Source organism: Pteropus vampyrus, unplaced genomic scaffold, assembly GCF_000151845.1.
Source record: "Pteropus vampyrus isolate Shadow unplaced genomic scaffold, Pvam_2.0 Scaffold336, whole genome shotgun sequence".
Classification (NCBI taxonomy): Eukaryota; Metazoa; Chordata; class Mammalia; order Chiroptera; family Pteropodidae; genus Pteropus; species Pteropus vampyrus.
This window is the reverse complement of record NW_011889117.1, coordinates 2,190,225-2,203,124: the sequence shown is the minus strand read 5'-3', so window position 1 is coordinate 2,203,124 and position 12,900 is coordinate 2,190,225. Positions and strand designations below refer to the sequence as shown.

General features: G+C 36.4%; 1 protein-coding gene across 3 annotated transcripts in view; it reads left to right on the top strand.

Annotated features, from left to right (window-relative positions):
* The first annotated feature begins 438 nt into the window (after positions 1 to 438).
* The window catches only part of LOC105304308 (ubiquinol-cytochrome-c reductase complex assembly factor 1), an 86,974-nt gene continuing 74,512 nt past the window's right edge, over positions 439 to 12,900 (top strand). For 2 of the 3 annotated variants that reach the window (XM_011378321.2, XM_011378320.2), the window contains exons 1-2: positions 441 to 572; positions 8,912 to 9,016. In XM_011378321.2, the coding sequence (XP_011376623.1) occupies positions 549 to 572; positions 8,912 to 9,016 (129 nt within the window). In that variant the 5' untranslated portion in view covers positions 441 to 548. Of the gene's footprint in view, positions 573 to 8,911; positions 9,017 to 12,900 lie in introns of all 3 variants that reach the window. The other variant, XM_023522239.1, reaches the window with a different exon arrangement.

The following is a 12,900-nucleotide window of genomic DNA, read 5'->3' as shown; positions in this document are numbered from 1 at the left end:
TTCCTTTTCAGGCCTCAGGTCAGCATGTGACCGTCCTCTTGCCCTGACTTTAAGGACTCAGCTGTGTCCCGTGTTCCTCTACTCTCTCTTCTCAGACTCTTTTTAGGAACCCCTTAAAGTTGGGATTCCCCAAGATCCTGTTCCTTTCAAGCCCAGTGAAAAGGGGCGCAGGGGGGTGAAACTTGGGGTAGAGTCTGGGAAGGAGGGGCTCTGACGAAGGGGCGCCGAGCAGTGAGCCCGAGTAGGGTGAGGTGGGGGTTAAGGAGAGCGCTATGAAAACCCCAAGGTCAGAGGTAGGGAGGACCTGGGTTTCGAAGAGGACTCACGCCTCTATGACGTTCCTCGCATAGACCAGAGAGGGCGGGAGGCGCGCGCCTGAGCAGCCTCGCGCATAGCGGGGAAAGCGCGCGCTCGTGCGCGCTGCGGTCTCTGTGCGCCTGCGCCGCCGTTGCCGGGCACCCGCCGGCGAAAGGACGAACTGGTGAAGGGGTGGCGGCCGCGGGGACTCCGGAAGCCCGCCCTTCACCCGGAAATGGTTGTTGAGGAACATGGCGTTGCTGGTGCGAGTCCTTGTGAGTGAAGGAGTAGTTTTGTACAGTCGGCCGCCGGGCCCTGGGGTTGGAGTCGAGCTGGGTGGGGTGGGAGAAACTGGAGGGAAGTGCAGGAGGGGAGCCTGTGCGGCAGCGGGATTGTGCGGCCTCTCTGTGGGGAAACTGAGGCAGCTTCCAACCTCTACCCTCTGTTTGGCTGTAGCTTCTCCCACTTTTGAGGAGAGGGAAACTGACGTCGGACCTAAATTTGATGAAGTTTGATTTTCCTCAGTCACCGCCTGTGACCGTGTCCCTTCAGGGAGAGGCAGCAGGTTGGGGCACTGATTGGAGTTTCGGGAGACCTAGGTTCTAGTCCTAGTTCTGTCACCGATTCACAGACCTTGGGCAAGTCTCTTTCGGACCTCAGGGTCCCTATGTGAAAAACGAGGACGTTAATCTGCAGTCCCTTTGGATTCTGGTGTTCTCTGAGTTTGTTTCAGATATCAGTCAAGTGTTAACTACAGTTAAATGAAATACTGTTAGAGATTTTTAAGTTGAAAGTTGCACAAGAACCACGTTCATATCTGTCGTTTTCACTTTGCCTAGCACAGTGTCTGGCATATAATAGGTGTTCAGTAACTATTTGTTAAATGAAGTAAAGAAGAATTACTAGGCTTCTTAATACTGATATGAGAAACTACTGCTCCTCTTGTGATTCAGTTCCGATCCTTCTAGCATACTATGACCTCTAGGAATTAAAGGAGAAAGAAAAAGGTTGGGAGGATACAGAGCTTAGTTCCTGATTATGGAAGGATGGAAGAGTTTATAATTTTGCAAGTCCATCAAAACTGGGTCAAGGACATTGTTTTTCATAGCAGACCCTTCCTATTCCTGCCTCTGGGTATCATTTGAGTTATTTTACACTCCTGTTTCTAATCTTTTTACGTATGGCTTACAAAGACCAGTCTTATTACTTCTTGTTATTTGTCAGCCTAGCAAAATGCAGTACCCTTGATTGCTGCTCAGTAAATATTTGAAGGATAGAGTCTTACAGGGCTTGATGAGAGGTTAGATGTTAGGTGTGAGGAAGAGGGAGGAGTCTAACGGTGAGTCCCAGGTCTGGCTTTGATGACTGTGAATTAATAGCAGTGTCCACTGAGAGTATCTAGCTGGAGAAGATTTTTTTTTTTAAAGCAGCTGAAGAGGTGATATTTGGGGAGTGGGTGGTGGCGGGGGAGGGGGGAGAGAGAGAGAGAGAGAGAGAGAGAGAGAGAGAGAGAGAGAGATAACATAAAGGTTGCAGTCGAAGCAAGATATTGAGATTTCTTGAGCAATAATATTGATAGCTAACATTTATAGGGCACTTACCAATGTGCTAAGCACTTTTGAATATTTTATATATGTGGAATTTCTTAATCCTTACAACAGCTCTTTGGAAAGGTAAGCACTATTATTTCCCCCCTTTTACAGATAATAATATTGAACCACAGGGAGGTAGTATTCCCGAAACAATCTCATTAGTCTCCCTTTACTTTTTCCTCTTTCTGTCTTGTTGGCCAGTTTTTTTCCCTTTATCCAATGAAATGTTTGGGAAGATGGTGGAAACTATAACACTGCTATTGTTGAGTAGCTCTAGCAGCGGAACTGGACATTTGAGACAGAACTTGCTAATAGTTTTATGAGTTGTTCCGACCATTAGTGACCAGCTTTGCTTTTCTTTAACAGTAGTAGAAATTGCAGAAAGCCACTCCCTATTTAAAAAAAAAATTATACACATAACATAAAATTTATCATTTTAACCATTTTTAATTTATCATTTTAACCATTTTCAGTAGTATTAAATGCATTCACATTGTTGTGCCACCATCACCACCATCACCCACAGAACTCTTTTCATCTTGCAAAACTGAAATTCTGTACCTATTAAATGATAAATCCCCATGGTCCCCTCTACTCAGCTCCAGGCAACCACCATTCTACTTCCTGTCTTTATGATTTTGACGACTATAGTATCTCATATAAGTAGAATCATACTGTATTTGTCCTTTTGTGACTGGCTTATTTCACTTAGCACTATGTCCTCAAGATTCATCCGTATTGTGGTCTGTGTTGGAATATCCTTTGTAAGGCTAACTAGTATTCCAGTTGTGTGTATATATTACATTTTATTCATTCATCTATCAGTGAGCACTTGGGTTACTCAGCCTTTTGGCTATTGTGAAATAGTGCTACCATGAACACAGGTGTACAAATATTTGTTCAAGTCCCTGTTTTTACTTCCTTTGAGTATAAAGTAAGTAATGGAATTATTGGAGTGTATGATAATTCTGTGTTTAATTTTTTGAGCAATCACCATTCCGTTTTTCATAGCAGCTGCATCATTTTACATTCTCACCATAAAGTACAAGGATTCCAGTTTTCCACATCTTTGCTAACACTCGTTATTTTCTTTTTTCCATAGTTGCCATCTTAATGGATATGAGGCGATATCATTGTAGTGTTGATTTACATTTCACTAATGATTAGTGATGTTGAGCATATTTCATATACTAGTTTGCCATTGTATATCTTAGAAGAAATGTACTTAAGTCCTTTGCCCAATTTTTAATCAAGTTGTTTGTTTTGTTGTTGAGTTGTAGTCCTTTATATATTCTGGATATCAATCCCTTATCAGATATATGGTTTGAAAATGTTTTCTCCCATTCCATAGGTTGGTTGCCTTTTCACCTTGTTGATAGTGTTCTTTGATGCACAAAAAATTTTAATGTTGATGAAGTCCAACTTAACTATTCTTAATTTTGTTGCCTTTGCTTTTGGTGTCATATCTAAGAAACATTGCCAAATCCAGTGTCATGAAAATTTTCCCTTATGTTTTATTCTAAAAGTTTCATAGTTTTAGGTCTTATGTTTAGGTCTTTGATCCATTTTGAGTTAATTTTTATGTATAGTGTAAGATTTTACTGTTACTTTTTGTTATTTTTTTAGTATTTGCCCTAGGGATTACAACTAACATCTTAATTTATAACAATCTAATTTGGATTATTACCAATTTGATTTCAATAATATATAAAAACTTTGATTCTGTATAGTGTCATTCCTTTCCTCCTTTGTGTCATTGTCATTCAGATTACATCTTTATAGATTGTGTGCCCATCAACATAGATTTATAATTCTTTATTCAATTGTCTTTTAAATTAAAAATAAAAAATAATTACAAACAAAAATACTTTTATATTATATTTTTTATTTATTTAAATAATTACCATTTCACTTAATTTATTCATGTGGATTTGAGTCCCTGTAGTGACAAAGATCTTATTTTAGCCCGAAAGTCTCCCCTTAGTCTTTGTCGTAGGGCAGGTCTGCTATTGAAAGATTTTCTCAGGTTTTGTTTATCTAGAAAGTCTTAATTTTCCCTTCATTTTTTGAGTGATAGTTTTGCTGGATATAGAAATTTTGTTTGACAATCTTCACCCCTTCGAGCATTTTGAATATTTCATCTCATTGCCTCTGGTCTCCATGGTTTCTGAAGAGATATTAGCTGTTAATGTAATCGAGGATCTCTTGTAAAAGATGAGTGGTTTCTCTTGCTGCTTTCAAAATACTGTCTTTGTTATTGTCTTTCACCCACTTGATGATATGTCTATTTGTAGATCTGTCGCATTTCTCCTACTTGAAGTTAGTTGAATTTCTTGGATTTTATAGATTGATGTTTTTCATTAAATTTGGTATGTTTTCTGCCAATATTTCATTAAATATTTTTTTCTGCCCCTTTATTTCTCTTCTTTCCTTCTGAGACTCCCATTTTATGTATATGTTTGGTGGTATCCCATAGGTCTCTGATGCGCTGTTACATTTTCTTCATTCTTTTTTCTTTCTGTTTTTCAGGCTGGATAATCTGAATTGACTCTTCTTCAGGGTCACTGATTATTTTTTCTGCTCAAATCTGCTGTTGCACCCTTCTAGTGAAATGTTCATTTTGTTTATTGTTTTTCCAGCTCCAGAATTTTACTTTTATTTTTTATAATTTCTCTTTATTGATATTCTCTATTAGTAAGATATCATTCTCATACTTTGCTATAGTTCTTTAGACATGGTTTCCTTTAGATCTTAATTATTTAAAATAGCTGGTTCAAAATCTTTGTTCTAGTTTGTCTAATGTCCGGGCTACCTCAGGGACAGTTTCTGTTGATTTCTTTTATCCCTCAATGTATGGACAATGCTTTTTTATTTACGTGTTTCATTATTTTGTTGTTGTTGTTGAAAACTAGACACTTCAAATAATGTAATGTGAAACTCTGAAAATCAGTTCTTTTCTTTCTCATAGTTTGTTATTGTTTTTCTGTTTAGTGACTTTTCTGAATTCTGTAAAGTTTGTGTATATATATATTTTGGGAGTAGTCTCTGCTCAGTTACTTTGGTGGTCAAGTAATGCTTGGTTGGAGATTTCCATAAATGCATGGAACTAGTGAGTCTCCCAGTTTTTGCTGAGGGGCTGTGTGCATGTTGGGGCATGCCTTTAACATTCTGCTAGTCATTTGACACCTCTACCTTAATCTTCACTTCCTACTTGAGCAGATCCCTAAGATTAACTAGAGGTTCATCTAATGCACATTCTCAGGTCTTTCCTGTTTATGTGCACAGCTCTGGGCATGTGCACAGCCCTGTGCTTGTGCATGGCCTTCAGATTCCCAAGAATATGTTAGAGCTTTTCAAAGCCCCTATGAACATCTCATTCCCCTGTTTTTCTTTTTAAGGTTTTTTGGTTAGCTTGTTGTTTCCCCCAAGTATTATTCACTGCCTCAGGCAGCCGGCCATGAATTTAAACAATTGCCTCTATTTGTTTTCAATCAGTGCTTCTGGGGAAAACATTTTTAACACTGGGGAAGTTTGGAGACAGCTTTGCAAATGGAGTCTTCCAAGGAACTGCTAGACAGATCGAATAATGCCAGTTCTTTGTGAATAAGGCTTTGAGGAATATCTATCTCATTCAGGAGTCAACTTTTCTCCAATAAAGAAGACTGGTTACCTTTACTGAATATTGTTATTTAGTCTGGTTGCTACATGTGATCACTTTATAACAGTAGTCCCCAACCTTTTGGCACCAGGGACCGGTGCTCCTATGAGAATTTAATGCCCAATAATCTGAGGTGGAGCTGAGGCGGTGATACTAGCTCTGGGGAGCAGCTGCAAATACAGATGAGTTTTGCTCACTTGCCTGCCACTCACCTCCAGCAGTGTGGCCTGGCTCCTAACAGGTCACAGACTGGTACTGGTCCACGGCCCAGGGGTTGAAGACCCCTGCTTTATTAAACATAACTATGGAGAATAGAAGAATTGACTACTTGTAAAGTCTTTTGGAACTCATGATTGAGCCAAGGAAAATGCTATGTATCTTAGAAACCACATGCAGAAACAGACTAGTTAGTGGATTGATTAAAACATAGTAAAAAAAAAAAAAAAAAGAGGTTCTCAGAATATTTTGAAATATAAATGTAAAATCACCCTCAATTTACAATGTGCCTAGGAAAGGAAAACATGAAACTTATCTTTAAAATTTTGGTTTTGAAGTGTTGGTGAAGCAGAAAAACTGTAAAACTGTTTCCCACTTAATAATAGCGTATATTTTATCTTAAGTTAGAAGTAATAATTTTAATTGGAAATGGCTATAAATGTTTTTCTGAACTTTGGAGTAGTTGAGGTTTTCTAATTGTTATAGGCCTAATGAATTAGTACGTATAAGAGGGAGATACATACTTCCACAGATTTATACTTATAAATGAAGTCTTGAAAGAGTTGGAAAGGAAAAAGAACCAGAGTCAGTAGAACCAGAACCTGGAGTCTGGGGAGATTCCTTGAAATAAATGAGCATGTGATTTGGGTAGGAATGAAGAAGAGAGTTTCAGAGGAACTGTCTGCAAGGGGGATAGTTTGTGTGGAGTGGAGTTAGGTTTTGGAATTGCTTGCTGAGTGGAGAGTACAGGGCAGAGTATGTCAGTATATTGATGAGTCTGGAGGGGTTCAGTTAGAGATCAGGTGTGTAAGTTTAAAAAGGTACATGGGCAAGCTTTTGAAAAGAGAGTTCCAGGTTCAAATAATATTTTAAGAAAATGATTCTTGCTGCTACTCTTGCTGGAGAAAGAGGCACCTACTTACCTAATTCAGTAATGATTGTTAATAACAATAATGATGCCTTCGTGTGTGTTTTACTGTTATCAGAATGCTTTTACAAATGATCCTGGGAACACTACTGTGAGGTAGCTTTTATTATTCCTACTTTACATACAGAAAATGGAGACCCAGAGAATTGAGTAACTAGTTCAGGGTCACACAGCTATTTCATGGCAGGCTTGGAATTCAAACACCCTTTCTGTTACACCTCAACAATTTCAATTAAGGGTTTGGACAAGCTTTGTTGTTGTAGGGTTGGAGAAGGAAAGAACAGAGTTGATTGCTCCTTTCTTCTAATAAGAACTGATTTAAAATATTGGCGTAAGACCAAGTAGAACCAAAATTACAGAGAAAAATTTTGTTGACATTGGAAAAAATATGATGAAATTCTTCAGAAAAATTTCCAAAGGTTTTCATTGTTCCTACTGCTAATTTTCTCTTACTTTTTTTTTCTTTTTTGTGCCTGAATCTGCAGAAGTTTCATCTCATTCCATATTTACATTTTTAGGAAGGGAACATCTGACATTGAATGATTCTAGTAAACCAGTCACTGTTAGTAAACAAAAAGCCAGTAACTGTCTCTCATTTGAAAACCATCCCAACAGATCAAACCTCAGCCAAAAGAAAATGTTTTTAATCTTTTCATTTGAAATGTTTTTAATCTTTTCATTTGAGTGGCCTATTAGAAACAGTTACACGGTTTTAGAACTGTGAGACACTTCAGAAAGCATCTCTGGGTTTAAAATTTTAACCTCACCCTTGCCCCTTCTTACCTATTCATAAAGAAATGGAGATTCAGATTCAACTTAATATTTATTGAATTGGACATACTGCAAGATACATTTGTTGATTTTTCTTAAATCCTGAGAAGCAGGAATTTTTTGTTATTTTGTAGAAGAGGCAAAGACAAAGGCTTGTAGCTTACTAACAGTGGAGCCAAGAATCAAATCAGAGCTTTAGATTCCAATTACATGGCTCTTTCCACAAGACTATGCTATAGTTTAATTGGTTCAAGATTAGGTCTTAGAGCTAGAAGGTTCTTTGTAGATATTCTCTTGACCCCTTTCATCCCATAAATGTCTATGGATCCTGGAGTTGTTTGTGCTGCCTGGGTTCAAATCCTAACTCAGCCATTTATTAACTGTGTGACCCAGGGAAGTTACTTGTCCATACCTCAGTTTCTTTATTTATGTAAATGGGATAATCATATATTTAGGTCTTTACGTGGTGATTGCGAAGTTTAATTGAGTTCATATAAGTAAAATACCTAAGAAAGTGCTTGACACATAATATGTGCTCATAAGTATTACTAAAAATTGCTATGAGGAAACAGCGTTGTAGAGGTTAAATTACATGTAAAGGACATATTAGAGTAACTGAGTTTAAACTGGAATCCATATCTTTGACTCCTAGTATTGTAGTTTATGCTTGGAAGATTGTTTTCAAATAATTTGTGTATCCAGTCCTCATTATGACCCTATAAGGTCTACAGATCAAGTGAAAGAAACCCTCGGATCCCCCAGAATTGGTTTCCAGAATAGAGATTTTCAGTGCCGTATATATTTATGCCATTTATATAGTGTAATGTATTTCAGGATCATAAAATGAAGCAGGCTTTTCATTTAGTGAGATAGAGGGTCTCCTTTCTCCAGCCTAGCCTTTCACTTTGGCCCAGAGACCTTTCTGATGTAAGTAATATCTGAGGGAAAAATTGAACCACAGTCATAGTTTAGCCATTTAATCTCTTTTTTTTTTGTCTTGGAAATCAAGTTGCCTAAGTGTGTTTTCCCACCCTAAAAAGTTCAGCCCTAGTTTTTTCATCCTTTTGGGGATGATTGTAATCCCAGCATGGCTTACTATAGAGGGATTCTGTGAAGATCACATAAATTAGTGTTTATAAAAAGGCATTGCAAACAAGAATTTAGTTGATGATTTAATTGTAAAATCCCTGAAGTCTGCTTATTTTGTTCCCATGTCCCCCTGCTAGAGTCAGCTATTACTAGAGTTTTTTAATCCATGGATCGGGAATAGACAGGGGTACATCTTATCTATGAAGAAATAAGCATGGGGAGGCTTGATCCTGGTCCTGTTTTGGATGTTCTCCATTCATGTCCCCCGTTCTGGCAGAATTTCTAAACTTAGATATGCTCTTTGCCTTCTACATATGGAGTCTGATATTGACTTTTGATGAACTGTTTATTTTTCTCTAGAGGAATCGGATTAGCATCTCCCAGTGGGTTCCAGTATGCAGCCGATTGGTACCTGTGTCTACTACACAGGGACAGTGGGGCAGGGCTCTGTCTGGCACTTCCCAGGTAAGGTTTGTTGTTCTTTTGGTTGGTATGAAAACCTTAGTGTTTATGTGCAAATGTCATGTATTTATTATAGATTAGCCAACGAAATTGTGTTATGGAAAAACCTCATGAGACCACTTCTGGGTCTCTGTGGTGTCAGCTCAGGACTGATTCCTACAGTATGGTGTCTAGGGCGTTACTTCTAAATACCCAAGCAGTGGAACTTAGCCTAGGATACCATGCTACAGTCTGATGATTTTTACTATTGGGAGTGTTTCCAGATATTCATCCCAGAGTTAACTTTTTCTTCAGTTTTCTTTTTGTAGGCACTTTTATTTGGGGTAAGAAATGTTTCTTCTTATTTTTTCTTTTTATGAACATAAAATGCAAAGGACAATTATTTGAGGCCTCAGTTTACCATTGACCACATGATTCTTTATAATGTAGTTTACCTTGGACCTTCCTTGAGAGTTTTTTTCTCCTGGTTTTATTAATTGTACAAATAATTTAGTAATAAAGGACATAAAAATCACTCATCACCTCAAACCCGAAAACATCTGCTGGTTCTTTTTCAGTGTGTGTGTGTGTATACACTAATTTTTTCCTTAGATTCCTTACAAAATTTTATGTTCTGGTGCCTTTTCACTTATTAGAGCAGACATTATTCATGTTGCTAGGTAGATTTCATAATTGTTAAATAGCTACATGTAATTAGCCTTTGTTTGATATTAAAATTATTTCTGAATTTTATTGCCATTATAGGCTTTAATGTAGTTCCCATTTTTTGATATATAGTTTTTCTTATTTTATTTATTAAAGATTAATTCCTTTGAGAGTATACCCTAGGTCAAAAGGTATGAGCAGTTTCCTTTCCCCAAAAGTTGTTTTAATTTATATTACCATCAGCATTGTATATATACCTAGTGTTTCATCATTACCTCCCCTAAATTGAGGTTTTTTTTTTTAAATTAAACTAATTGGGTAGAAAATGTTACCTTGTTTTGCTTTGCATTTCTTTATCTTTCAGGGTTAAACAATTATTTCTGTTTGTAGTTGTATTCTAGATTGGGAAAATTGTGTGCTTATTTTATATCATTTCACAAATTTTTTACTGGGAATTTATTTTTCTTACCAGTTTATTTTTCTGTAGCCATTAACTTTCTTTTCCATATTTGCTGCAGTTAAAAAATTATTTTTGATACAATTACAAATGGTCCCCGATTTACAGTGATTCGACTTAGGATTTTTTGACATTACAATGGTGCAAAAACAATATGCGTTCATTAGAAACCATACTTTAATTCTGAATTTTTATGTTTTCCTGGGCTAGAGATATGTGGTATAATACTCTCGTGATGCTGAGCAGTGGCACTGAGCTGCAGCTTCCAGTCAGCCATGTGATCACAAGGGTAAACAACTGATATCAAGGGTAAACAACTGATACTCTATAGTGTATTCATTGTGTTTGATGATTTTGCCCAACTGTAGGCTAATGTGAGCATTGTGAGCATGTTTAAGGTAGGCCAGGCTAAGCTATGATGTTCAATAGGTTAGGTGTATTAAATGCATTTTCTACTAAAAGTGGTTTTATTGGATTGTAACCCCATCATAAATCAAGGAGCATCTGTATACATATTTATGTAATTTATATAAATAGAATATATTAAAAATATTTAAAATATAGAGTAACTCCCTCCAACTAGTATGTATGCCTTGCCCTTGTAAAGACATGTCTTGTTTGTCCCTGTATTTCCTGGGCTTCTCACTAAGCTAGGCACTAATGTATGCTGAATGAATGAAGACTATGCCTATTCAAAAAAGGCATCTATTTGGGTCATCAGGCAGCTATTTCTTTTTAGAGTTGGACTATGCTCTGTTACTTTTTATGCATTGGAAAATTTTAATAGAATTTATCATATAGTTCCAAATAATATGTTGTTTGTATGTACACAGATGATGGAGGGGGAGGAATTCATTATATGAATCTCTAGAGTACCTAATACGTACCAGGTACTGTATTAGGTTCCGGAACAGTGTTATAGCAAAGCACCCATGTAAATAACTTAGGGTCTTTTTTTTCATGCTAACAAGATGTAATTTTAGCTAATGTAATAAACTGAACATTTTGTCATTATTGACTGTACCACCCTGGCACATATTCCCATCTTTGAGGACCCTTGGTTGGAAACCTTTGCCTTAGAATGACATCCTCAGGTACGTGTCTGACAGGGAGGCAAATTTGGCTAAGAATGAGGAAGAACTTTTTGTTAATTAGAATTGTGGTGTAATGGAATGTGTGTGCTGCATTTTGACATAGTAAATTTACTCTTACTGGAAATATTCAGACAGTGGTTGGAAGACTGTATGTTAAGGACATGACATAAAAGAATTCTTCATTGGAGGAGTGATAGTATCAGATGATCTCTAAGGTAGTGTCAAATGCTATTATATTATTTTCAAAAAGCTAAGGACATTGTATTTTTATCTTGGTCTTTTCTAAATAACCTCTTGAAGTTCTGTTGTATTTTGATGACTCTACTTTTTTAAAAAAAATTATTTTGAAATAATTTAAACCTACCGGAAAGTTATGAAAATAGTAGAGTTCCCATATACCCTTCATCTAGCTTCCTCTCATATTAACATTACATATAATCATAGTGCAATTCACTAATCTTTACACCTTTTCCCAGTTTTACTAGTTTTTTTTTCCGCTAATGTCCCTTTTTGATCTTTCAATTTGGGTTTGTCTAATATTTTCTTATAATTAGATTGAGGTTATACATTTTTGGCAAAGGCTATTCCTTTCTCAGAGCATCATATCAGGGAATACCTGATACTATTATATCTTATTACTGGTGACGTTAACTTTAATCAGTTGGTTATTAAATTGGTGCCTATCAGGTTTCCCTACTATAAAGTTACCATTTTTCCCTTTGTAATTAGCATTTTGTGAGAAGTTACTTTGAGACTATGCAGATATTCTGTTTCTCATCATACTTTTGCTCACTACCTTTAGCATTCATTGATGGTTCTTTTTTTTAATGATGTATAATATTAAATTAATTTTAAAATTGTGGTAAAAAACACCTAACATTAAAGTTACCACCTTAACCATTTTTAAGTATATAGTTCAGTACTGTAAAGGATATTCACATTATTGTACAACAGATCTCTAGAACTCTTTCATTTTGTAAAACTCTGTACCCATTAAACACTACCCCCCTCCACTTGTCAACTACCTTTTTACTTTCTGCTTCTGTGATTTTGACTACTTTATATACTACATATGAGTGGAATCATACAGTATTTGTCCTTTTGTGACTCATTTGTGGCTTAGCATTTTGTCCTTAAGTTCCAACCATGTTACATATAATAGGGTTTCCTTCTTTTTTTAAGGCTGCATAAATATTCCATTATATGTATATAACACATTTTCTTTGTCCATTTATCTCTTGGTGGTTATTTGGGTTCCCTTCTACATCTTGGCTATTGTGCATAATACTGCAACGAACATAGTGTGCAAATATCTCTTCGAGATCCTACTTTAAATTCTTTTGAATATATACCCAGAAGTGGGATTGCTGCATCATGTAGTAATTCTGTTGATGGATTCTTGACTGCAACAATCATCACTGTGGTATATGCTTGATGGTGATTTTTTGTTTCTATCATTACGACATTTATTGCTTGGAATTCTGTAAGAAAGAGCTGTCACTTCTTCCCCATTTATTTATTCAATTGTTTATATTAGTAAGAGTTATGGATATTTATTTTCTTCTATGAGTTATAATCCATTATTCTCATTATTTATTTTGTTGATTAAATTTTTCCAGATTTGGCTCTTGGGAACCCCTTCAAGTTTCTTTCTACATGCCTTCATCATTTTTTGAACACTTTCTTATTTC